This window comes from Electrophorus electricus, chromosome 4 (genome assembly GCF_041902795.1).
Source record: "Electrophorus electricus isolate QZ-2024a chromosome 4, ASM4190279v1, whole genome shotgun sequence".
In the NCBI taxonomy this organism is placed as follows: domain Eukaryota; kingdom Metazoa; phylum Chordata; class Actinopteri; order Gymnotiformes; family Gymnotidae; genus Electrophorus; species Electrophorus electricus.
The window spans coordinates 14,012,519-14,038,507 of NC_137500.1; the positions used below are offsets into that span (position 1 = coordinate 14,012,519).

Here is a 25,989-nt window from a genome sequence, read left to right on the forward strand (position 1 = left end):
GCTTCCAGCTGTGGGTGCCTATGTGCCACACTGAGAGAGAGAGAGAGAGAGAGAGAGAGAGAGAGAGAGAGAGAGAGAGAGAGAGAGAGAGAGAGAGAGAGAGAGAGAGAGAGAGAGAGAGAGAAGCAGACCAGATGTAAGGTGGGATATATGAGGGACTCTTCACTATTACATCTCAAGCTTTATTAATAATGGAGGGGGAAAGAACTATCATCATGAAATGGCAATTTTCTGGTTATGAAGTGGTCAGCCTCTCACATTCCCCTCCCCTCTGGTGTGTCTGAATGCAGCACTTAGTGATTACCATCTACCCACAAACAGGCCTGTGATAAGTGATGGTAGACAGTGGCTTTAATGTCTCACATGGTTTATTTTTTCATGAAGGACTTTGAAGAGCTACCCAAAAGTCTTCAATGGTATATTTTGGCTTTTCATGTGCTTTTGGTATGTTTGGATGCCGTGTATGTCATTTCTTAAATGTATGGACTCATTTCAGATTCTCATCTCAGCTTCATTTCAGTGTTAAATTGTGCATAAATGTGCCTTTTAAAGTCATTAGAACGTGATTTTACGGTAAGTTCCTGGCGCGAGTGTTTGATTACTAAACAGCACCTGAATGCGAAAGCGCAAGACCTACACGGACCTCGACGCCTCACTAGACGACACCATAAATCCTGCACGCGCGCCGCAACCCTTTTTCGGCATCGAAGTGTCCCACCGTCAGGTGTGTGCGCGCTGAGTATTGGGCGGGGGGGTGGGGGGGGGGTGGAGGATTGGGGTGCGAACTCTTTCTTTCTAAGGGCTATTTGAGATATTCATAATTTCCCAGATATTACTGTAATTTGCTATGTGGACATTATAATACGCGTGTATCAATATGAGTAACCGATCAGTGATTAGTCAAGGAAATGACACGTATCCCCCCCCCCCCCCCCCCCCCCCGCCCAATACTCAGCTACTCAGTTTAAGCAATACAAGCAAGTTGCGGGACACCGTAGTGTGAAACAAAAGTGTCGGTTGATTGCTTCAGACGGGGGAGGAGTGACGCGGTGATAAAACGCGCCGCGGGGTTGAACCAAGGACGGCGTTTCCTCCAAACGGGCAGAGGGTGGTCCAAGCGGAGACGCGCTGCGGTGAGAGGGGGTATTTATCCTGTTAATCACACACACGCTCACATACACGCTGTGCGCTCGGACCGTAGAAGCAGACATAAACCGCGAGGAGACCACTGTTAGCGGTCAAGCCCAAAGCCCAAAGCTCGGAAAACCGCGCTGAGAAGAATGAGATCCGAAATAATGTGGATTTATCAAACCCTGCTCTGCGTCCTACTCTGCATGAACGCGGGTAAGTTTTACTGCTCATTCAAATATGTTTCACAGCGCTTTCCGGCAGACCGCTGACTGCTCCATACTGTCACTCTAGAAGAAGATAAACCTGAGGTCATGATAATAAAGTCGCGGACGGTGTAGAGAACCGGTGTAGAGAACTTAGACAAAACTTTAAAAAATGTCTAAGAGTTTCACATGTGATTTGATCTAACAATTGTTGACGGATTTTTACTCTTTCGCTGTTAATGATATGGAATATTGAACATCAAACCGTACAACACCTGATGAATGCTGGAATATTCTCGGTGGACCATCTGTAGGGCCGCGGGTGTTTGCAGGATAGCCAGCGCGCTCACAGGGACAAAGTGACCGAGATGTCCCTGTGCGCTTCCACTAAACTCCTCTGACACTAGCTTGCAACTTTTGGATGTTGCGCTCTCTTCTTTCGATGCAACCATCGTTTTACCGCCGGCTTCTTGGGGCGCCTATAGTACTGGGTTAAAATTAAAGTCACAGTTTGCGTCTTAATGTTCACTGTTTAACGCGTCGTACAGACATACGTTTATTTGATAATTCCTCTGTGCTTAGGTGGAAAAACGAAATGCTAACACAGGCCACATAACCAAACAAGGAAACTCACAGTATATGTTAAGGGACCATAACTTTCTTAATGTCCTCATTGACAAGAATGTATATTTGCCTTGGTGCTTAGACAGATCCAGCTGTTATCTCTCACACATCCCCATAAACCATCATGTTGCATTTTAAAACCCCTTCAATACACACTTTATCAAAAAAACATATTTAGATCATTTTGGCCTGAATAACAGCAGCACTTCACTTTGGGGTTGCTCAAGCATGCGTCGTATGAGCCTTAAGCTCCTGAAGGACTTGCGCAATTCCTGGAAACGCATTCCCAGTTTTATCCAGTCCCTGCAGAATCTGTCAGAGCGCATGTCCAGATACGGGACGCATGGACACACACGTTATCGTTATCGTCAGGGTGCGCAACATCTGCACGGAGTCCTCTCTCCCATATTTTACCATCACAAGTGTTCACTGCTCCAGATGTGCAGTGTAAACATATGCCAGATTGCAAAGTACCTCAGACTTGCTCTTTTTAAATAGTTTTTTTTTTCTTTTCCAGAGACGAAAGATGCTTGCCGGTAGATGAGCTCCATTTTAAGAACCCGTTAAATCAGCCTGAAACTCTTACTGTAAATGTCAAACCGATGCACATCCTCATTACTGCCATGTTATCTTTAGTATTTTCCTGTGTGGTTTCACACAGAAATCAAATCTAATTATAATGAGCAGACACGGTGATGAAGACGACCCAGGCGGGCAGAGAAGATCTTAAGGAGTAGTGCAATTGGAGCGCTGAGAGAAAAGGCCGGTGTTTGAATAGCAGATATAAACCAGCGATTGTCTCATGCAGCCCATTAATCATGAATGATCATTAACAATCATTAATAACCGTTTCTCATGAAGCAAACATACCCATAGCAGTCATAACACTATCCTGATGGGGTTCCACGTCATGGATCCGTTTGAGCTTTTTGTGATGCAAGGATCACTGTCTGATTGTTAAAAGTAATTTTAGACTACAGTTGATCATAAACAACCCAAGTTTTCACGTTCCTGCCTACGATCAGGCGTGTCGATTTATGAGGCAAATTTGTCGGAGCAAGAGCTGGAGTTAGCGTGGGGTTTTCCATCAGGAAGTGTGTGATCTTTCACGGCGGTCACTAATGTGTCTGTAGGATGAGTTTAAGGCTCGTAACACTCCTCTGAGCCTGCAGATAGATTCAGTAGGGAAGTGACCGCACTGGTATGTAGATTAGTTCAATAAGCACTAGTCCTAGTGGCTTGTCTATGGGTGAAGTCATTCACGTTCCTGTGAGCGGGATAACAACATGACTTTGGTGTTGATTAGAGTGGACAATGGCAGTGTTTTTGAGTCAGCGTCCTGTTGTAAGAAGTGTAAGTGTGTGTGTGTGTGTGTGTGTGTGAGAGAGAGAGAGAATCATCATGGAAGGACAATTAGCCAGCTATGAGTAAAGTATCAGCAGGGACACACTCGGGATTGGAGGCAGTCTCTTTATGAGCATCATGTGTGCGTGTGCCTGCGTGTGTAAGCTGGCTCCTCTCTCCCAGAGAGCAGGAAGCAGACTCTGCAGCGCTACCAGAAGAGTGAGGACAGCAGACTGGTGTGCTCCAGCTGTGGCCAGACTCCTCGAGTCAGGAGACTCGCACTGGAAGATTGCGCTCGCAAGTGCAGCAAGAGCAAGAAGTCTTGCAGGTGGACACACACATATACATGCTCACGCACATGCGCTCGCGCACACACACACACACAAACGCACAAAGTTTAAAAGCGACCCCCTATATTCACGTCTCCACACCTTTCGTCTTCACCACACTGTTGCCTCAGACATCCTCGTCCAGCATTTCATCCACACTGCATCCTCTCTCTTTCTCCAGAGCATTCAACTATGACCACATTAACAGGACGTGCCACTTGCTCTCCTTTGACCGCTTCGCTGACGGCGTGCAGAAAGAACGCCGGTCCGACCATGACCTTTACGAGCAGAAAGGTAAACAGCTTTGTGGCCCGGGACGCTGTCTCGCATTCTTGCCTTTTGTTCGCTCCGCCCTCATTTCTTTGAGAGTCCAAAGACACTGCAGTAAGACAGGACACCCAAGAGTCTCCTGCGTTTGTTTCGCACGAAGGCTGCGAAGTGATAGAGTGTCGCAAACCCCTCTGTGCCCCCACGCAGAGCCGTCTGTCTCGGTAAACAAACCCCCAGCCCCTTCCACCGCTTTAAAGAGACTTGGAAGCTAAAAGTAAACATGAAAAAAAAAAATACCCAAAGCAAACAAGCACAGATCTTAGCTAGGTGGCTGCTGTTTATGCTTCCATGAAGGGCTTTTTTAAAAAAATGAACAGAAACTTTAACCTGCAGAAGCATCCTCAGCAAAGCCGACTTCTGAGGACTCTGGTGAAGTTTCAGACGTCAGAGGACTTATCGAAACAGTTTTTGGTAAACAACGTCCCATATTCCCGTATTAATTTGTTTATGTGCTGCTTCCCACAGACTATGTGCGCGAATGCATCGTTGGTTCAGGCGTGAACTACAAGGGAATAAAATCAGTTACGAGGAGTGGAATCTCGTGCCAGGCCTGGAACGTGTCTGTACCCCACGAGCACAAGTAAAAGCACTCTCACCTTCTCACCCCATCCCCAGACCCCCCCCTTACCCCACCAACCTCAACTTGACGAGCATGAGTCAAGTTTTTTTTTTTTTCGCTGGGGCTTAGCGCTTTGTTCACTGACTCATCTTCTTAGCGAGCCATTAATCACTCCAAATCAGCTGATGAAAATCTATGATAACTCTGTGAAGTTTCAAGTATCCCAGACTGAGATTTATTAAAAGTCCAAAGCCTGATCCTAAATTAGCACTGTTATCATTTGATCGGAGTCCAGGAGATATCTTGTCTTGATTTATGGGAAAGCTCTTAAGTTAGGACCGCCCCGCTGTGCAGCGAGCCATGTCACATCGCAGGAGCTAAATGGGTTAATGTGGTTGGCCGCCACCACCTTCTCATTAGCCTGGCGTTAACTCTGATATGCTACACCGCTTACAAGCTGTATTAAGAGGGTTTTTTTTTGGAGGGGATTTATGGACTGAAGTCATGTTCTGTCTGCACTCCAGCTGGTCTCAGAAAGCCCCAGACACAAGAAAACCTGAGTCTCATACACACATGCTAGTACAGCCTGGGCTCCTCCTCTCCAAGGATGTGTCTTCTTCGCTTTAAACTGGACCAGACAACTGCTTTTTGGGGAGGACAGCAGCACTTGGTTTTTGCCTGCTAAAATCCCCTTCTTCTTTCTTTCTGTCTATCCTCCTCTTTCATCCTTTCCTCTGGGTGAATCAGTCCTTTGTGATAAGATCACCCTCGCTCCTCACAGGCTCCAGCATTCATTTAACAGGAAGCGTTCCCCGCCCCGCTGACCCGACCCTGGCCGCAACCCCAGCCGACTGTCCCCGTGGTCTAGCCGCCAGACAGTGCTAAAGGCGCATGCAGACCGCAAGGCTAAGAACAGAGCGACTAATGTGCCATCATCCCGCTCGCCACTCCGGCCAGATTTCTTTGGAAGCCATTTCTCATGTAAGAAATGAGAGATGCCTGGTGTGGGCTGTGTGCAGTGGCTTTCATCACACCCCGGGTTGCGCCGGTGTCAAGTTCCAGGCCCCTCAATGCCGAACCGAAAGCACCGCTGCTGCGCGTGAGCGGGATGTGACGGGTCCGGGCCATCTGCTCGGGCACCGGCGGGACCGGGTTCTTTGGCATGCGCAGCGGAGGAGCTCACTAACATCTGTTAGTGCAGAATGATTAGCAGCGGAGCTCTAAGCCTCCGTGTCCGCGAGCCGTTTCGAACAGACAGACTCCGGCACTGCTCTTAGGGCTTCCGTCTCGCTGACGGAGAGGATCGGGCCTTCTAGCGCCGGCACAGGGCTGCGGTCTTCGGTGTGGGCGGTGTTGTGATGCAGCGGGCCAGGCAGTGGAAAAGGGCAGCTTGCCTGAGGTCAGAGTTCAAGAGGAAGTGTGCTCAGGTTGAGACCGGTGTCTGTAGAAGGCTGAGCTCAGAGCAGTACACTGAGCACTGTTCAGTTCTGCACTGGACACCTGGAGTTACCCCTGCAGAACTGAACGTGATGTTGTTGAGCCTTGTGCTACTCAATTCAGCACTGGTAACCCTCACTGACAGGCTTTCTTAGACCATTTCAAACTCCCCAAAACAAAAACCAAGAAATTCAGAAAAGATTTGAACTTTTAAGGTCTTTCAATTTTTTTGTGATAAAAGAAACTGCAGAACTGAGCTGCATCAACATAAAGGCACAAATGAGACATTCTGAGTATATCTCTGAGAGCTCCGAGAATTGGTGAGTTCGTTCAGAGACCAGTGCTGAGCACGTTCATGAGTCAGGAAGGTTATTGCTTTCTCTCTGTGTGTCAGCTTCAAGCCTGCCAAGCACTGGAAGTTTGACCTGCGTAACAACTTCTGTCGGAATCCAGACAAAGATGTGAGCGGGCCCTGGTGTTTCACCAACTCCTCAGAGACTCGCTATCAGGAATGTGGGCTGCCCCGGTGCTCAGAAGGTAGTGGGTAACGTCTGTCAGAATGGCTTTAATAGTGCTGATTACGGCGTGGCAGGTAGAGACTGGGGACTATATATATATATATATAGAATATAAAATTGTCCCACATACTCTGCCTTTCAGAATTGCCACTCCAATGTTTGGAATCAATAATAGAAATGACATTTTGTTGCAGATACACATGGGATTCATGGGATTCTAAAAGACAAAGAGAGCTTTAAGACATTGGGAATGATGGTAGAATGAAAACCCAGAATGCCTCTTTATATGGAGTCTATGACACCAAGCTTATTTATTCATCATTTCATTGATTATTTTACCCAAATTTAGTAACCAAACATGTACAAATACCTTTTTTGTTGATAAAATAATATTGAATAAAATTATCAGGTAGTGTATGATATATAAACTTTTGAATAGAAGCATATGATATATTTATAACTGTGTTATGATCATGTATAGCACACTGTAGCATGGCACCATCAAAATATAGTGTTTATATGTGCATGTTGTGTGTGCAGCGGTGTGTATGCAGTGTAATGGGGAAGGATATAGAGGGCCAATGGACCACACTGAGACTGGGAAAGAATGCCAGAGATGGGACTCACAGAGACCTCACAAACACAAATACCAACCTCACAGGTATTGCACACACACACACACACACACACACACACACACACACACACACACACACGCGCGCACGCACACACACACACAAACGCAGGCACATACACACAGAGAGACACACACGTACGCACATCCATAATTTCTAATGCTTAATTCCTCCCTTCACAGGCACTCAGGCAAAGGACTGGATGACAACTACTGCCGCAATCCCAACAATGACGTGCGTCCGTGGTGCTACACAATGGACAAGAAAACACGATGGGAATACTGCAACATCAGCGTGTGTGGTCAGTTCTCTGTGTGTGTTTAAATACACACACTTTGGCCCCATGGCATTTCGCTGTGTGCCGATGCTGTCAGCCGTCCTGTGCTGTGCTGGATTGTTATGGCCAGATGATTTAACTCTGCTGGCGTTGGAGTTTTAGTAGTTTTAGTGGCTCATGCTACACTGTGTCATGTGTTCTCTTCTGCTTGTGCCTTTATGATTGACTGTAGCAGTGAGTCTAATGCTTGGACTGCACTGTGTGCAGTGTGTGGGGTCATGTGTGTGGGTCGACCCGCAGACTGGGATTCCGGACACTTTGACATGGACAATAATTCTTAGCTTTCAAAAAGTAAAACAGGAAGTTCACTGTTGCCGCTCACTGTATAAACGCTATCATTTATTGTAGTGAATGTAAAATATCGTGTTTGTTTGCAAACGTTATGGAATCATATAAACTAAAATAATTTATTTCATTTATAAAAATATAAACAAAAAGAAATAGGTCCACGTAATTAAAAAGTCGGATCGTGCATGTATTAAGGCATCCGAGTCCTTAATACTCTTGTTCTCTGTATGTCTCGTGTTGACACAACGTTCGCCACAATCAAATGACTGGCAGCGATGACCAAACGATGGGATTCTGTGACAGACATGTGCTTCTCCATGGAAACGGAGATGAAAGCCATGCCGGCCAGCGCAAACCGGCCTCTCGCTGCAGCCTGCGTCCAGCCGCGGCCCTGTCATCACTGCTGCGCTCCTTTAAAAGGCTTAAGACGCCGAAGACTGCGCCACGTCTGCTTCGTCCTCCGTGTGTCTGGCGCTCAGGTGCTCCAGATTTCCTCTCGCTATTTTCGGTCAGACCTCTGTCTTCACTCCTAACTGACAGAGCGGCAATGCTGGAAGAAACGGCTGCAGGTTTGAAGTATGATGGATTCGAAAAGTCTATCAGGGGGCTTTGACTTCCAGACTCCAACACCTCGAAACAGCATTAGGCCATGTTTTGGAAGAAAAAAAAAGAAAAAAAGATGCCTGGATTTGATTGTTTTGTTTTTGTTTACTTGTTTGTTATTCGATGACAAGAGAGGCATCTGCATTTTTTTTCCTGTGGAATGAACGCGGGTGTCATGGGCTGTCTGGAGCCCCGCCTTCTCAGCGGGGAGTTTCTAAGCTGGAAGCCTCAGTTGTTCTGGCGGGCGTTCCAGAACCCGTCTCTGTTCTTCCAGCTGGTGGTGAAAGCTCCGACCACATCCTTGTAAGTTGTGTCAGCTCTGGGATCTCTCAGGCCCAACACAACACAACACATGGAGAGTAGCATGCAAGAAATCGCTTTGTAAAAATGAATGGCAAATTAGCCATCATAAAATTTGATTACTAAATATCTGCGATAATTATTATATGTTTAGTTGGTAGCATGTATTTCCTTTCGTATTGCATAAGTGTTTACGCCGCCGCATTTCAGCAACCACCGTCGCACAGCATAGATAACATCTCGCAGTTTAAGGTTGTTCACTGAGGGGGAGAAAAAAATGTATGAGACGTCCACTGAGGAAAGAGCTGAAGAAGTAAAGTTTGCTTTGCCATTGGCTCACACCTCTGTACCAATGGCCATTCTCCCAGTTTGGGGGTTATAGCCCCTAGTGCCCCAGTTACCACAGAAACCACAGTTGCATTCACCCCCCAGATCTTTTCTATCTCTTCCTTCAGCCCTTCAAGTTTCATGTCTTTTCGCATTCCTTTTTCCTGATGTTGCTATCACTTGGGATCACACAGAATCAGATTCATTGATTAATGCCTCTGTGCTGTCTTTCAGTCCAGCCTTTTCCAGCCAGTGGTAGGATTTCTCCATATCAGCCACTTCCGCTACCTGCTGGTGTATGCCGTACAGGGGGTTTTCCTCCTATAATGGTCCCTGCTCCTCCTCATTTACATCTTCCTCGTTTTTCTGCTGTCTGAGGTACTCACTAAGCCCTTTATCACTTGGGGCTATATGGTGTACTCCAGGAGCTTGGTTGTTTCTTCTTGGATAGTGGCTCTGACGCTCACTAGTCCTCAGCCTCCCTCTTTCCGCTTAGTGTCCAGTCTCAGAGTGCTGGATTTGGGATGAAACTCTCCATGCATTGTGACAAGTATCCTTGTCTTGATGTCAGTGGCTTCTATATCTTCCTTAGGCCATCTTATTATGCCAGCGGTGTATCTGATGACTGCCACAACATAGGTGTAGATAAGCCGGGTCTTGTTTCTCCCATTCAGCTGACTTCTTATGACTTGCTTGGCTCTTTGTAGGTATTTGGCTATAGCTGCTTTCCTTGTGGCCTCTTCATAATTCCCATTTGCCTGTGGGATTCCAAGGTACTTGTAGCTGCCCTCAACATCGGTTACATAACTTCTGGTAGTGTGATCCTCTCTGTTCTAGCCACCTTCCCACTCCCTGTCCTTGGCCACACTTATCCAGTCCGAATGACATTCCAATATCATTGCAGCATATCCAGATAGGATAGATTAGTAAATTGATGTCTTGGTCACTGACATACAGCTTGATGTCATCCATGTACAGGAGGTGGCTGATGGTTGATCCAAATCCTTAGCCAGTATCCCTAAACACTCTTGGTGATGATCTCACTGAGGGGGTTCAGGCTTATGTAGAACAGCAGCGGGGACAGGGCATCTCCTTGGTAAACCCGCACTTGATGGAGACTTGTGCTATTGGCTTGAAGTTGGCCTCTGGAGTTGGCTTCCACAGCTCCACTCAGTTCTTGATGAAGGCTCTTGGAGTCCTGTTGATGTTATACAGCCTCGAGCATTCCAGGATCCATGTGTGGGGCACTGAATCATAGGCTTTCTGCAATCAGTCCAGGCAGTGCACAGGCTGGTCTGTCTGGTCTAACAGTCACGAGTGACTGTAAGCTGGTGTTTGGCTCCTCTGGTGTACTTGCCAATGCCTTGCAGGGCCCCATTCATGTATTGAACCATGTGCATACTTATCTTAGATGCAATGATGCCTGGCAGGAGCTTCCATGTTGTACAGGAGCAGGTTATCTGCCAGTAGTTGGATGGAATGGCCTCTTTCTGGGGTTCCTTCGGGATCAGGACTATCCGGCCTTCGGTTAACCATTCACTGTGGGTTCAATCCATTAGCAGCTGGTTCATTTATGCTGCCAGGCACTCATGAAGAGTCAGCTTATTCAGCCAGTAGGCATGGACCTGGAGTTGTCCAGTTTTTTGTGCTTGAGACCCTAGTATCATAGACCCTGTGATCTGCTCTCAGGTTCAACAACCACTGGGCATTTTTGTTGTGTGATGCCCCTTTCTCACATATGCTTTTCCAGTATTGTTCAGACTCCAGCTTTGGCAGTTCATACTGTTACTCTGCCACTGAGCACACTTTGGACAGCTCATGGGAGAACATCCTATTTATTCTCCAGGCTCATACTGTCTCGTGTACCTCTTCAGGTGGGCAGCCAGAGCTGTTCATCTTAGCTTGGCAGTCTCCAAGGCCTCGGGTGCGGACAGCTTGCTGTACTTGGTCTGTACCTTCAGGAGCCTTTCTGCATTTCTGATGATGATTAGGGGATATTCGGGAAGGAGAAAACAGAGAAGATGGAATGATGGAGAAAGTGAGGGGTAGTGGAAGGAGCAAGTGTGGAGAAATGTGGAGAGGGAAACAGAGAGGTTGTGATTGAGAGGGGAGGTCGTAATTAGTGACAGGAGATCAGACATTTAATTGAATGATTGTAATGTATTGTAGATTTGGACACTCACCAGGGTTTTTAATGTAAGTGCCATGTCTCGGGATTATTTACAGTAATGAATTAGGACCAGAGTTAGAGCTGCAAGCTGAAACAGCGAGGACAATATTTCCATTGTTATATTGTACCTCAGTTAAAAGGAGCATCCATAATAATTTACGATAATATCCCTTTCTCCCTCTCCACAAGTGTTTCACATTAGAGAGTGGAGAAGACAAAGCATAAACGAGTAGCCAAGTCTTAAGTGTGTGCGCGCGCGTGTGCGTGTGCGTGTGTGTGTGTGTGTGTGTGTGTGTGCGTGTGTGTGTGTGTGTGTGTGAAAGAGAGAGAGAGAGAGACAGAAAGAGAGAGAGAATGAGTGTGAAAAGTATGACATTTGAATTCCATCTGAATGTTTCAAAGGATTTGACAGGGTCTTGTGTGTGTGTGTGTGTGTGTGTGTGTGTCTTTGTGTCTATGTACCTGTATGCATATGTGTATGTGTGCGTGCGTGCGTGTGTGTGTGTGTGTGTGTGTGTGTGTGTGTGCGTGCGTGCGTGTGTGTGTGTGTGTGTGTGTGTGCGCGTGAGTGCAGTATGCATGGGTGTGTGATTTACACTAGAATTCCATCTGAATGTTTCAAAGGTTATGAGAGAGACCTTGTGTGTGTGTGTGTGTGTGTGTGTGTGTGTGTGTGTGTGTGTGTGTGTGTGTGTGTGTGTGTGTGTAAAATATGATTTACACTGGAATTCCAGCCTAGTCTTTCAAAAGGGATGAGAGGGATCTTCTGTTTGTGTGTTTTTGTGTGTGTCTCGCTCTCTTTCTATATATATATATACACATATATATATATATATATATATGTGTGTGTGTGTGTGTGTGTGTGTGTGCTTGGTGTTTTGAGGTGTGTATTTGTATGTAAACGAACACGCGTGTATAATGCTGATTTTGGCACAGATCAGGGTCCATCTGAGAGCGGTTGGGATGGAGCTCAGTGGCTGGGTACAGGTGCCCTAGCACGTGATGAATCCCTGCTTCTGTATACTACGTGGAGTACAGCTGGAGCCAAGCAGCTGCATGCGACTGGTTAGATTAATGGCGGGAGGCGATTTATTCCCTCGGTATCCATATCTGTCTGTGGTCCAGGGCAGACAGATATGCAAGCTATGGTGAATCCATCTGAATCCCTTCTCCCTCTTCCCTGCCCCTATGTAGATTCCGATCTCGGTTCTGAAAGAGATGTGAGCACCTCGTGTTACCGGGGCCAAGGCGAGCATTATCGGGGTACGGTCAATGTGACCTCGGCCGGGCTGGCCTGCCAGCGCTGGGATGTGCAGTTCCCACACAACCATTCCTACACGCCCCAAAACTACAAATGCAAGTGAGTCATCGATTACCCACCTGACTGCATGTGGACATTTGGCATGCCTTTTCCTAGCCTTTCCCTCCGGGACCCTTGCATACATACCAGCTGAATGGAACAAACTGGTATGGAACAGACTAGGATGTGTGAATGCCCTGTGTGTCCTGCTGTTCCCTATTCACGCCAGTTTGGTTAGTTTTCCAGCTTTATAATGTTTATAGTGTTTGTTATTGCTTTATAATATTGGTGTTTGTTAGTGCTTTATAATGTTTATAGTGTTTGTTAGTGCTTTATAATGTTTATAGTGTTTGTTATTGCTTTATAATATTGGTGTTTGTTAGTGCTTTATAATGTTTATAGTGTTTGTTGGTGTTTTATAATGTTGGTGTTTGTTAGTGCTTTATAATGTTTTTAACGATGCTGCTGGCCCGAGTGCCGATGGGTGTGGAGCAGGACGCACAGACTCCCTCGATAGTGAAAGACATTTATTAACACAGAACACATACTATGATGGCGGCACTCACACATGACATTAAAGACGGACATGACTATACATTTAACTGGACACAGGCTGCAGCTACATGTAACAGTGGCTACACAAACATTTAACATACATCAGCAAACAAGGGAACACACACAGACAGGGGTTTAAATACAGACAAAACACTTAACACTAAATACCGTGCAGGTGCGTGCTATCCCAAGGGGGCGTGGTTATGAATTAGACAACCATGAATCCCCCTGCGGGCTGTACCACGTGACTCGGGGGGGAGCAGTCCGTGATAATGTTGGTGTTTGTTAGTGCTTTATAATGTTGGTGTTTGTTAGTGCTTGCTGGAAGGGCACCCAAGGTGTGAGTCAAGCTCTGAGCTCAGAGTCATTTGAATTTTCTTGTATTTCCTATGAGACATACCAGTGGTGTGATTCTTTCTGAAATGCTCTTATTGTGGTATTTTATTGTGTGTGTGTGCGTGTGCGTGTTCCTCAGAGATCTGAGAGAAAACTTCTGCAGGAACCCTGATGGCTCTGAAATCCCATGGTGCTTCACCACTGATCCAGCAGTTCGCAAAGCCCCCTGTACAAACATTCCAAAGTGTGAGGCAAAACACCTGCTAACACCAGGTAAGACCACACATGTGCACACATACACACACACTCACACACACACACACACACACACACACACACACACACACACACACACACACACACACACACACACACACACACATATATATATATATGCACATATGCACATAAACATCATACACACACACACACACACACACACACACACACACATGGTTTTGTGTTTGTACATAGAATAAAAAGAAAACATGAAACAACAATTCTGTGCTCAAAATTGGGTTGGAATGTTTCTTGGATTCCCTACACATCCTGTCTTAGAATTTCAAAAGATGCATTTCTCACCAGAAGAATCATTTTGAAGTTGCAGGTCAAGCCAGTCTATCTCTCTCTCTTTGTCTCGCTTGCTGTCTCTCACTAGCTGGTTCTTCTCAAACTAAAGTCAGATGTTGGCGCATTGGAAAACGTCTTTTTTTAACAATTGTAAAGTGGTCTCTGATGTGAAATGGCTCCAACCACAAATAAAGCCCTCTTTCAAACATGCTTATTTCATGACAACATAAATACAATCCACAAAACCATAAATGACTGAACGATAAATGTGTTGATGGGCGTAGATTCCAGTATATGTGTGTGTTAAATAGTCAAATTAAAAGGTTTTTGTACAGTGTATTTAATAGGTAATTGCATCTGTCCTAGACTGTTACGAGGATAACGGAGAGAACTACCAAGGCAACGTTTCAAGGACCAGGTCAGGCGTCCCCTGCGGACTCTGGTCGGACCACATGTACAGGTAAGCCCCCTGTTCCTCGGCAGCCTGCTTGCGGTAGGGTGAGGCCTCTGCACTGGTACGCCCCATCCTCTTTCGTGAAGCCTCTCAGCTGATTAGAGATCTGCAAAGCCGAGTGAGAAGCTCCATGGAACTCTGCCATGTGATTTTGCTTTTGGCCCTTTGTGGGCTGGGCAATGTCACATGCAGATGGGGGGCTTTCTGGAAGAATACGGAAGCTCATTGTTTGCTCTCCGAGTGCTGAGCTTGGCACACAAACACAGGAGACCCTGGAGCTCCAAGGGAGCGAGCGTGGGGCCGCGTCCCAGCTATTAGCGGCGATGTGCGCAGGAGACCGTTGGCTCGGTTTCTGGGTTTGGAGAATCACATGAAAAAAAAAAAAGGACAGGGGGATTGCACATCGCCGCACACTCGTGAACAGGATCTGGGAATGTTTGTTCAAGGACGACGACTTGCCGCACAGCTGGCTCTGCTTTGGGATTTATGCTCCTGAAGGGTTAAATACCAGATGCGGAAAGGAAAGGAAGTGGTGATAGAGGGATGGAGCACAACCTTCACCCGATCCGTGGCGCTTTAGCGAGGCTTCGGCGGGCCATCTCTTATCACCGGCGGACTTGCCGCCTCCCCGGAGTCTCTGAGTCAGCGCCGAGGGTCTAATTTGCATGTCAGGGCGCAGCACTGCGACATCGGTGGAGTGAACAAACAGCCAGAGAGGCCGGAAGGCCTCCTTCATCCTCCCCTGTTCCCTTCAGCTGACGTTGGGACAGCTTAAGATGCGGAGCGGCGATGATCCCGAGCCATGGATCGGGGCGTGCTCCGACGGTCCCGGCGCGGGCAGACGCTGCTAACCGCGTTTAATTTGCAGGAATTTTAAAAGCCAATGCGGCACCGACAAGCGGACATGTTCCAGAGGTGACCCCTGACCCCAGGAAGCGCTTCTCCTCCCTCGCTCACGCGGCAAAGGTAGATCAAAGCCGATCAGCTTCCTCGCGTGGCGGGCAGCCAGAGTGTGCCTTGGCCGGGGGTCAAAAGGTCGACTCTGAAAAAGCTCAGCCGCTGTTTGAATAAGGAGGAATTGCCCTGTCCTCTCTACCCATCCCTTCCTCTGACACGTTATCTTACATGCAGCCTGTGGATCCGCCATCGGCCATTTAGGTTTATCAGCGCAGTGAGTTAGCGCTGCCTAGAGTGCTCAGGAAGCAACGTTGAACTAGAGGAATGGAGTTCAAAGTGCCAACTACTTCCATAGTGGAGTTTAAAACAAGACAGAGGTAGACAGAGGACGAGAGAGAGAGAGAGAGAGAGAGAGAGAGAGAGAGAGAGAGAGAGAGAGAGAGAGAGAGAGAGAGAGAGCGAGATCCCCTCTATCTAGGGCTGTGGATTATGGACTTTATAATAACCAAGAAGTTTCCTACCCAGGTCTCTCCTCACTTACTTTTATGGACAGTGAAATCAATTTTTTGCTTGTGTGTGCGTGTGTGCATGCGTGTGTGTGTGTGTGTGTGTGCGCGCGCGCGCGTGTCTGTGTGTTTATATGTGTGTGACAGGGACACACACTCTGAGGAGGCGAGCACCAGACTGCGGCTGAACTTGTGCAGGAATCCAGACAGAGATAAGCACGGCCCATGGTGCTTCACCTCCAACTCCTCCATTCCCTGGGATTACTGCGATTTGGAGCATTGTGAGTCTCCTCTCCTCTCCTCTCCTCTCCTCTCCTCTCCTCTCGAGCAGTTACCACGGCATCTCCTTCCAGCTGCTTTCGAGTCTGTCTGTCCCCGTGAACCCGGTCCGGAGGCGGCGCTCCTCCTCGAGCGGACGGGCCTCTTTGCACTGTTTCGAATTCAAATCCGCCCCACCTGTGCCTAATTCTCCCGGCAAGGGTGCAGGCTGGGGTGTGTCGCTCGGCCCAGCATGCCCAGGCTCTGGTCCGGGTTGTGTGTGTGTGTGTGTGTGGGGGGGGGTGCTTGGGCAGGTTGGTGAGGGGCCCAGGGGCGTGGGGCGCCCGTAGGCGAAGGGGTGGGAGGGTGTCTCCCTTGCCTGGGCGTCCGTCTTCCTAATGGGAACCATGTCCTCCCTGAAGCTCAGGATTACTCAAAACAAATCCACTTTACTGCAGGCTGTGAGCAAGCCTGGGGCGACTAGCAGATGGGACTCCCGGGTTCTGTTTACCCTGAGTAGAGTGGGAGGTCTACCACTGGCTAGCACTGGGGAATTTGCGATAACTGTCTTGAATAATGACTTCTAAGAGTGTAATTCTGTATACTGATTTTTAATGCTTAATATAGTATATGCTGTATGTAAAACTGTGTATCTGTGACAAGATCCATAGTCTGCTAACATCTCTGTCTTGTTATTGCAGGTAAAACATCAAACACTACCCATGTAAATAGTAAGTAGATCATGAATCTCATTCTTTATGCATCCCTATCTGTCATTTTGCTTATTATATCATTAAAATCTTTCGCAGCACATGTTGGCCCTCAAATAAACTAGTTTATTCCTGATGTTTTTTTCATTAAACCAGTGCAGGTTTGGAAAAACATCCCAAAATATGCTTTATTGGAAATTTCATTGTGATTTGTCTGAGGAGCTGATAGTTCCGGTTCATCCGCCTGAATGTTTGCACTGGCCCTCTGGTTCGGAGCAGGCGGCACTCTACGAAAGTCAGACCAGCCTTCCTCCTGCTGTCTGACACTCTGACTTTCACTTTAATTTCCACCTTCCTTATGGAAGCGGTTTATTTTACGTCCAATCCCCTGGAATGATCTCCTTTAGCCATTCTAGACGCTCAAGAGAAATGGATTTGCAAGGCAGCTAAGGCGTGCGCAGACGCCTGTCTGCGTGAACGGACGGGGAGAGAGATTTTCCACCGCACCTTGTATTAATAGGGCACATTACGACATGTTTCTGTAAAGAGGTGGTGTAACGAAACATTCGGGGGCCCCACTGCGAGAGGCAGACTGGTGGCTCTTTTACCATCCCCTGCTGGGGGGACCCCCTCGGCTCGAGGACCCCCAGGCCTGCGTGTCCTGCATGCCCCTCCCCTCGTGAGAGGCAGCCTATCAGGACAGTAGACAGTAAGCTTTATCTGTACCAGCTTGCACACACAAATGGTGCACAGAGCTTCCAGGGAAACAGGACGTTTCGGACAGAGGTCCTTCATCAGCCGTGCAAGCAGGGTGCTTCCAAAGTGAATTTCAGGGTTATTCAAAACAAATCCACTTTACTGCAGTCTGTGAGTATGCCTGGGGTGATTAGCAGATGGGAAATATATATAAAATGGGTGTGTGTGTGTGCGAATGCTCTAAAGACATCACTCACTGAGGGGAAGTTCGTGCAATGTGCCTTGCAGTCAGCAAAATCATCTGCAATCATCTACAATCATCTACACTTCAAGTCCAAATTCCTGTCTCTGTCGTTTGCAGTGGACAGAGCAGCCAAACCATGAAGTCCCTCCTGTGCTCTGAAATATGTGTTCAGTTGTGTAATTCAGCCAACTGCATGCCTTTTTTGCTTTTTAGTTCCACTTCAGCTTTCGCATGTACTTGGCATCTTTGCAGATACCACCAGCACAACACAGAATACAAAAAAAGTCAAAGACATCTCCAGCGTTAATCTAAACATTTACACCACACTATTTGGATCACAATAAATATGCATCATATTACACCCTACGGCCCAAGAAGAATTTTAAGTTGTAGAATTTTAGAGTTGTAAATAATGACTAGATCATGTTTAAGAGATCAGTTTAAGAACCATTTGTCCATTTCACTACCATAGATGAGACGCATAAATAAGACGGCCATAAAAGAATGGCAGGGTGTGTTGAGGTCTGCCGGTGAGGGGTATTGTTAAGATAAACGATCCGTTTGTAAATTATAGATGCGTTGTATAAGTGCCGATGGAAAGGACCCAACTAAAATTGCGCGCGGCCCGCAGTGAGCGGGCCCCGCTCGCCACGGGCCCCCTGCCCCACAGGAACCGGCACGATTATTCCCCCTGCCTCCCATTAGTTACATCACTGCGTAGCACTGAAGAGTCAGGTCACACTGGTCCGTTTTGTCTTAATACGTGGAGACAGGCTCCGCACACATACCAGAGCTTTCCTTCTGCATTTTCCATCAGTATTTCATAACGTTCAGTCTGATCTTTTACTAACAGAGGGCTTCAGCTCATCAGAGTGCTCATTTAACATCCGATACTCTGGCACGATGCTTTTATCACTGTCAGAGCTCAGCAGGTCGAAATAAACAAAACATCTCTAATGATCATCGCAAATCTTACGGTTCACAAGGATGTGTCAGTTCACGCTTGTTTGCCTGTAAATATCAGGAATCAAATCATTTAGTTTGACATATTCTGAGGACTCTCTTTTTCAACATTGCTGACTGATACGGATGATGTGAATTCAGTTCACTGAGTTATTAGGTTTGCAGACTCGTGTGACCAAATTGCATTTACATTTAATACAAAGAAGACAGAAGAAGTTATTTTTGTACTCTCCCCAGGCCCATATCCACAAACAGTTCACAATGTGCAATTTAAGTGGAATATGTCATACCCATATTTCAGTGTAGATTAAACACCATCGTGGAACATTGACCTTGGCTAGATTTACAGTATGGTTCTGCAACATATGAACTTTCTTCATAAGTTGTGATCAGTTCAGGCTAATAACCAGATTTTATTACTGTTTTGCACTTCTATAATACAGAGAGTTGTACAATCATTATAAAATACTGTGCTACAGCATGGCATAGTTGTCTCAGTGAACTTAAGGTGCAGAATGTTTAGACTATTGCTTACCGGTTCCAAGATTGGATTTATAACTGCAGACAGGAAGCGCACGGAAAGACTATCGAGTGGAATTTTATCTATCACATAGAGAATTCAGAGTTTTTCCTTTAAATAGATGACTTAGAATATCAAAGATAGACAAAATAAATGTAAGAACTCTTTTATACCTCAATTAATTATGCTGCGTAAAGAAAGAAGTAGGTTAGTTAAGCATGCTTATATACAGAATTATTTCAAAGATGTTATAGGTTACAATTGGGAATATGAAAGATGCTAAAGTTTTGAGTAGTCCAGTGAGTGTGCTTAGCTGTTCTGTGGTGTGTGCAAATTTATGCAATGCGCTGTTGTGGAATGCAAAATAAGTTTCAGTGAAATCTGGCAATAAAGACTTTATCATATTATAAAAAAAAGAGTGGAATGTAATTTATAACATTTGCTATTATACTTATTGAAGGCTTTGTGCATTTTTTGTTAAATACATTTCCTGATTTTTTCCTAACAATTAAAAAGAAATAACTTGCACTTAATGGCCATTTTGACTGCAAAATAATTAATTGAAAGGGTGGTGTCTGACTTTTGTACAGTACAATACATAACTGTGTTTTGTAATTACATATTTGGTTGGAACTGGGATATTGAAAAAAACCCACTTTAAAACTGTGTTTTTTAAAAAAATGCCAAGTGACTCCATAATTATCTTATAAATTCTGAATAGAAAAACCTTGTGTTTCGGCTCAGCTGAACAATACAAGGGCTTTCCTGGTCCCGTGTTTCCAAACACTCTGGGCTAATGACATTTATATTCCAGTAGTGCTCTTCTGAATGCGTGCTCTCTCTCTCTCTCTCTCTCTCTCTCTCTCTCTCTCTCTCTCTCTCTCTCTCTCTCTCTCTCTCTCCGTGTGCTTCCTGCCAGCAGGCCAGCCCAAGCCGTCCTGCTTTGTGCACAAGACCACGCGGATTGTGGGTGGGACCTGGGTGCAGCGAGCTGAAGATGGGAGCTGGGTGGTTAGCATCCAGAAGGGGTAACCAGAACCTGTTGTCTTACACCACGAGGGGCATATCTAGGTGGGGTGGGCTGGGGTAGGAGGGGGCTTGGGGGCAGCTACATTTCACTTCGGTAAGCTCGGGGGCGCTTTATGTGAAATAAACAGGGCTCCCTTTCAAACATCTCTCTATTCTGATTTCCCACGTGCTGAAAACACTTTAAACATATCACAACAATGTAAGCAAAACTGCAAACAGTCGTGACACCCGTGCATATTTAAAACAGATTATGCATGAAGATGTAATTCCATGGGCCCACTGAAAAGATAACTATCTCACCGTAGATATAAACACTGTCTTGGCAGTTTAAAGCCCTGTGATCATTAGGTTGCCGTACTCACGACTGGATGCGTTGAATTTGGTCTGAGTGTTGCCTTTCAGTGTATGTCTGTTCATTTTTGACCCTAAGTGTGACCTGTGTGGTGTCTTTGCGGCCTGGTGTGTGTGTGGACAGGAGCAGGCACTGGTGTGGCGGCTCTCTTATCCGAGAGGAGTGGGTTCTCACTGACCAGGAGTGCTTCCCCTCGTGGTAACGACCTCATCCTAACCTTGCGCGCTTGCACTCCTCTGCTCGGCGCATGGCCCGTGCGCATCCCTCCCTCCCGTGCGGACACGTTTCCTCCCGCTCTGTTTTTTTTCCCGACTGGCTTTCTCACTCACCTACCAGCGTAGGTGAAGTTGTCTTTACGGTGAATTTGTCTGTACGGTGTTGAAAGTTGAAATTGCTGCGAAAGGTTCTCTCTCTCTCTCTCTCTCTCTCTCCCTCTGCCTCTCCTTCTCTCTCTCTCTCTCTGTTCCCCTCTCTCGTGGCTCCCGCTCCCCTGCACGCCTTTCTGTCCTTGGCCATCTTCCTTTTTGCGAGGCAGGGACGCAGCGTTTCCTGTTTCCGAGCAGGCACTGACAGGCTGACGCGCTGGCTTGTGGGGCCGCTCGGCCTCTGCGCTTGGCACGCCTCCTGTCCTGCTGCGCGCTGCTGGGGGATCTGCCGCGGTGCTCTTCAAAACCCCGAAAAACCCTGATGACCCCTGGCCGCTTGCGAGAGGCAGAGGAGTGGAGGAAAGGGCGGGAGAGAGGGAGGGAGGGAGAGAGAGAGAGAGAGAGAGAGAGAGAGATAGAGAGAGAGAGAGAGCGGCCGTCTGTGTTTTAAATCAGCTCGCTACATAATCCAGACCTGCTCCCTCCTGGGCTTTGCTATCTCACGGATCTCAGGCAGTGGCAGGCCCATCCGCATGGCTAGGCGCTCCGACACAGGGAAAAGACGATTGCTTTACCAGTGGGGCCATCTGATGCACTGAGATATCATTTCCTGTACATGAAACATGGACACGTTGCTCTTGCTTCTGGGGGAGCATGTCTTCTCCTGCCGCATGGCTTCAGAGTGCGCGCGCGTGTGTGTGTGTGTCTGTGCCCCTCAGCGTCCCTGACCTGCGGGAGTTCAGCGTGCACGTGGGCCTCCTCCACCTCAGCGACCCGGCAAACTCCCAGGGCCTGCGCATTGCCCACCTGGTGTGCGGGCCCGAGGGCTCCAGCCTGGCCCTGCTCCGGCTGGCACGGTAAGAGGCGCTCCCCCGCCCACCCAACCGCCCGCCTCGCCCTTCCTCGCCCTTCCTCGCCCTTCCTCGTCCTTCCTCGCCCGCTCACTGTCTTGCTCCCTGGCCGTGTGTGCAGGCCCGCTCCCCTCTCAGAGCACGTGCGGACGGTACAGCTGCCTGTGGCTGGATGCGAGGTAGCCGAAGGCTCCTACTGCCTCATGTATGGCTGGGGGGAGACCAAAGGTACGGTGGGGACCCCCTTCTCCCCTGGCCCTCTGTGCTGTGCGTCTTGGCCTGGCCTCTCTCCCAGCATACTACTTAACGTAATAGATGTGCTCGCACTGTGTTCAGACGCGTCCAGGGGTCTGTGCTCTCTGAGGCACTATAAAACGGATTAGGAAGAAGAATACTGCCGTTCTCGCACACCTTAAGCACAGCTACATCATCTACAGTAAAGACAAATCACAAAGTTTTATGTTAAGCATTTTCCTCTCAGTTTAGACACTTTATAAGGAAAACTAGTGGCTAATGTGCCAAGACAAGTGAAACAAAGAGCATAATTTTGGTGTTGCACAATGTTTACAATTAGTAAGACTAGAAAAATTGAATGTTTTTTAGGTTGTTTTAGTATAATAAAGCATTTTTAAGTCTCCGTACAGGAAATCCGCTCGATTCAAAGCTTCAGGTTTCAGTCTGTCTGAATTAGCGTCGAAACTAACGCTCTGCGTCCCGCCGACTCCCGCAGGCACGGGACATGAGGGCAGCCTGAAAATGGTGCGGCTTCCCGTGGTCAGCAGCGAGAGGTGCTCGCGGGTCCACAGCGGCGGCGTGGCCATCAGGGAGAGCAGAGTGTGCGCCGGCGGAGAGAAGGACCGCGGCGTGTGCGAGGTGAGAGCGTCTGTGTGTGTGTGTGTTTGTGTGTGTGTCCCACTCCTCACTCTGCTCCGTGGTGCTCACCCTCCAACAACCCCCCCCCCCCAACCCCAAACCCTTCCCGCAGAAAGACTACGGTGGCCCGCTGGTGTGTCAGGAGAGGGAGAGCAAGGTGATCGTCGGCGTGAGCATCCACGGCAGGGGCTGTGCCCTCGCCCGCCGCCCTGCTATCTTTGTCAATGTGGCGTTCTACACCGAGTGGATTCACAAGGTCTTCAAACACTACTCTGACATGGAGACAAATTACTAGCGCGTCCCTCCCCGTTCCCAACCCACTGCAGATGTTGACTCACTGCGACGTACAGCATGCAGTGCACGGCACATGTGTTACATATGTCATATGGCATACGTTACGATCCTTCAGCATGTCAGTGGTGGGCCACATGACTGATTCTGGAGCTCGAGCTCAAGGAACTAATATTTCAACCAGAGAAGTGTTGAAAATGGGTAACTTAAAACGGATGCTCCATCAATGAGAGAGGTTGTGGAGAAACTAAACATTGTCGCTTCAAGGACTGCGGGGAAGGCTCTCGTTAAGGTTTCCATTAACGTGGGTTCACTTAGTACAGGGGGTTTCTCCTTCAAGACCTTTTTAATATCAACACACAACAACAACAAAAATCAATTTCTTTAGAAAATGTTTTTATCGTACTTTTATTCTCTGCCTAATGAGCGAACGCCCACAATTCCGGGGAAAAGAGTGAGCAGAACGGAGCAGAGACAACAACCAGAAGGAACGGAAGGAAAACACTCTGCCGATAAAAGACTGCGGCAGGTTGGCCAGAAGCGTCGGAGCCGAGGTGACGCATTTGCCGACTCGCTCTCCTTCGTTCTCCTGGGGATACTTGAATGCAGTGATTCAAAAGTCAAAAAAGGATCCGGAGACGGGACTGGGGTTTGGGAATTCCTCTGAGGGACCAGGAATGCTCCCCTCGGTCTCTGGCAGGTCACGGCGAGGTGCGGAGGCAAAACCTACCTGACGGCGAACGGCTCTATGCCGCCTGCGCGCCACTCCGGTGCGGCCGGCCCTTAGCGTTTCGAGGGTCGAATGACGCTACCACTACTTCTGTGTTTTGCTTCACGTTTTGATTTTGCGGCATTAAAAAAAAAAAAAAGATGCCTGATCCTGCTGTACATGTGGTACGTGTTAAGGAGGAAGTTAAAGAGCTTGTCTTACTCCAGTATGGAGCACACTGTGGCCCCTGTTGGGGCTGTGGATTTACTAAGTTTGCTTTTAGTACGTTTTTGCTCGTATGAGTATACTGCTGGTACTCTATAGGTCTCATAGATCTGGCTTCTTATTATGTGAAGGTCTCTTCCCTTCCCAAACTGTGTTTTGTCTAAATTGTATGGTATTTATTTATAATGAAATCTTCATGATGGAGTACAATTGTTCCAGCGATATTGTTCTGAAAAACCTAATGTTAATTCTGGCATGTGCTTTAAAGACGTGGCCTTTATAAAAGGAACAAAGGGATAATATATGATTCATAAGCACATCATTTGTTTATATACTATAACAGTGTTTTCCAAGTGACATATAGCTCCCTGCATGTCTATAAAACACAAATGCCTCATTCTCAACAGAGCGTCATGTTAGTACACAAGCTAACAGAGCTTCATTTACTGACCTCCACTGCAAAAAAACACTGATGCACAATGGGACGCTAAACAAGCCAAACAGTTAAGGAAAGTAACCATTTTGTTTAACTGAGAATATTTTTGTAATGTTCCTGACCATTTTATGAGATAAAGGATTGCAAATGTTTCATTCTGTAAATAATCTTTCGTATAAACTGTGCATTCCAAACACTGCGTTCTGATTTGTTCCTATTTTTTCTCTTTCTAAGTGGTGCCATTCCTTGAACGAGCTGCTATTCTAGACTGTTATGTCTCACTACAGCAAGTTATGTTTTTAAATTGATTTTAAAATCTGCAACTACAGTGGCCAGGAGTTTGCCAAATTTTTTTCATTCTTTTTTTTTTGTAAATAATTGGAACCTTTGTTAAACAGTATTCTAGAATAATCTGTAATGTTGAATTTTGTATTAAATTAAACTCACCAATAATAGATTTTTTAAATATTTTAATTTGTTTTGGGTTTTTTTTTGTCTATTGTCCAACATTTCAACAGTAGATATATGTTCAGTGTTGATTTCATGTTGCAATGTGATTGAACATGTAATTGTAATACATCATTACCCACATGGGAAATGTTTTATTCTTAGCAGTAGTAAATTGCTAAGAATAAAAAAATAAAATCTCTCTCACTCAGGGTGGTGTCTGACTTTTGCACAATACAGTACATAACCATGTTTTGTAATTACATATTTAAACACTTTAAACCGTGTTTAAAAAATGCCAAGTGACTCCATAATTATCTTATAAATTCTGAATAGAAAAACCTTGTTTTGCACCTGCGGAGTTTCGGCTCAGCTGAACAATACAAGGGCTTTCCTGGCCCCGCGTTTCCACACACTCTGGGCTAATGACATTTATATTCCAGTAGTGTGCTCTCTCTCTCTCTCTCTCTCTCTCTTTCTCGGTTACGTGCGTTCCACATCAGGTTGCTCATTGACCTGTTGCCGACGGATAAGTAAGACTGATGAGTGGAAACAGACCAGGAGAGGAAAAGGCTCCTGCACTCCAGAGCCCACGACACTCCGCTCAGGGCCCGGGGCATGCTTCGCTTCTGACCTCAACAGTGTTAAACCAGCTGAACGATCCGGGTTAACGTGCGTACTGTGAGTGTCCTCTTAAAGTTAACACTCTGGAATTCCGCTGCGTAGTTGTGAAAAATAAAGAAAAGACGCGTGTAGTTAGAATAAACATGGTACTGAAGATGAAATGAGGATGGTATCCCACAGACCCAGTTGTGCATTCAGTGTCTCGTTTTCTCTTAGGCCCTTAGGTCTCAGGTCAGTGCTCACTAAATCAAAGAGTTACCTGGAAATCTAAGTTTGTTTACGCAGAATGACTTCAAACGAACAAAAGCACCCGGCACCTTGATTCCTAACAGATCGATTCGAACCAAGCAGCCATTACTGATTCGTTGCTGCGTCCGTGTTTGAAGGCCCGGTCTCTTCTCTGTGCAAAAGTATTGTGATTCAGCCTTTACCTCATACTGCATTCTGCTAGACATCAATTTAGCAGCAGAGGAAGCTACTCTGGATGGTGGAAGTGCCACAGAGATATTTTTATTCTATATTTGACCATCACCGAAGGAACCCAAAACCGGTGAAGCCGGAGCTCTTTGAACTGCCGGTTATTATTATTATTGTTGTTACTGCTAATTTAAGCAGACTAAGGAACTGAAGAGGAACTGTAACA

General features: G+C 46.8%; 1 protein-coding gene across 7 annotated transcripts; it reads left to right on the forward strand.

Moving 5' to 3' along the window:
- Nucleotides 1-1,015: 1,015 nt before the first annotated feature.
- On the forward strand, nucleotides 1,016-25,989 carry hgfa (hepatocyte growth factor a). Of its 7 annotated transcripts, none has more exons than XM_081712540.1 (18): nucleotides 1,017-1,344; nucleotides 3,468-3,630; nucleotides 3,813-3,925; nucleotides 4,427-4,541; nucleotides 6,352-6,494; nucleotides 7,016-7,136; nucleotides 7,293-7,411; nucleotides 12,330-12,495; nucleotides 13,466-13,599; nucleotides 14,263-14,356; nucleotides 15,901-16,034; nucleotides 16,713-16,742; nucleotides 20,064-20,172; nucleotides 20,649-20,723; nucleotides 21,610-21,747; nucleotides 21,863-21,969; nucleotides 22,472-22,614; nucleotides 22,731-22,910. In XM_081712540.1, exons 1-18 carry the CDS (start codon nucleotides 1,281-1,283, stop codon nucleotides 22,773-22,775), a joined length of 2,013 nt encoding a protein of 670 aa, XP_081568666.1. In that variant the 5' UTR covers nucleotides 1,017-1,280; the 3' UTR covers nucleotides 22,776-22,910. The 7 variants fall into 7 exon arrangements, with proteins under 7 accessions (XP_081568669.1, XP_081568666.1, XP_081568663.1 ...); XM_081712537.1 differs by having other exon boundaries at nucleotides 1,027-1,344; nucleotides 22,727-25,989; XM_081712538.1 differs by having other exon boundaries at nucleotides 1,029-1,344; nucleotides 20,067-20,172; nucleotides 22,727-25,989.

Bases quoted from the DNA above. Each gene is read 5' to 3' on its own strand.
- hgfa (XM_081712537.1), top strand. From the start codon at position 1,281: ATGAGATCCGAAATAATGTGGATTTATCAAACCCTGCTCTGCGTCCTA. The intron at 4,542-6,351 runs GTAAAAGCACTC...TCTGTGTGTCAG, and splicing joins TCTGTACCCCACGAGCACAA to CTTCAAGCCTGCCAAGCACT. The intron at 14,357-15,900 runs GTAAGCCCCCTG...TGTGTGTGACAG, and splicing joins TGGTCGGACCACATGTACAG to GGACACACACTCTGAGGAGG.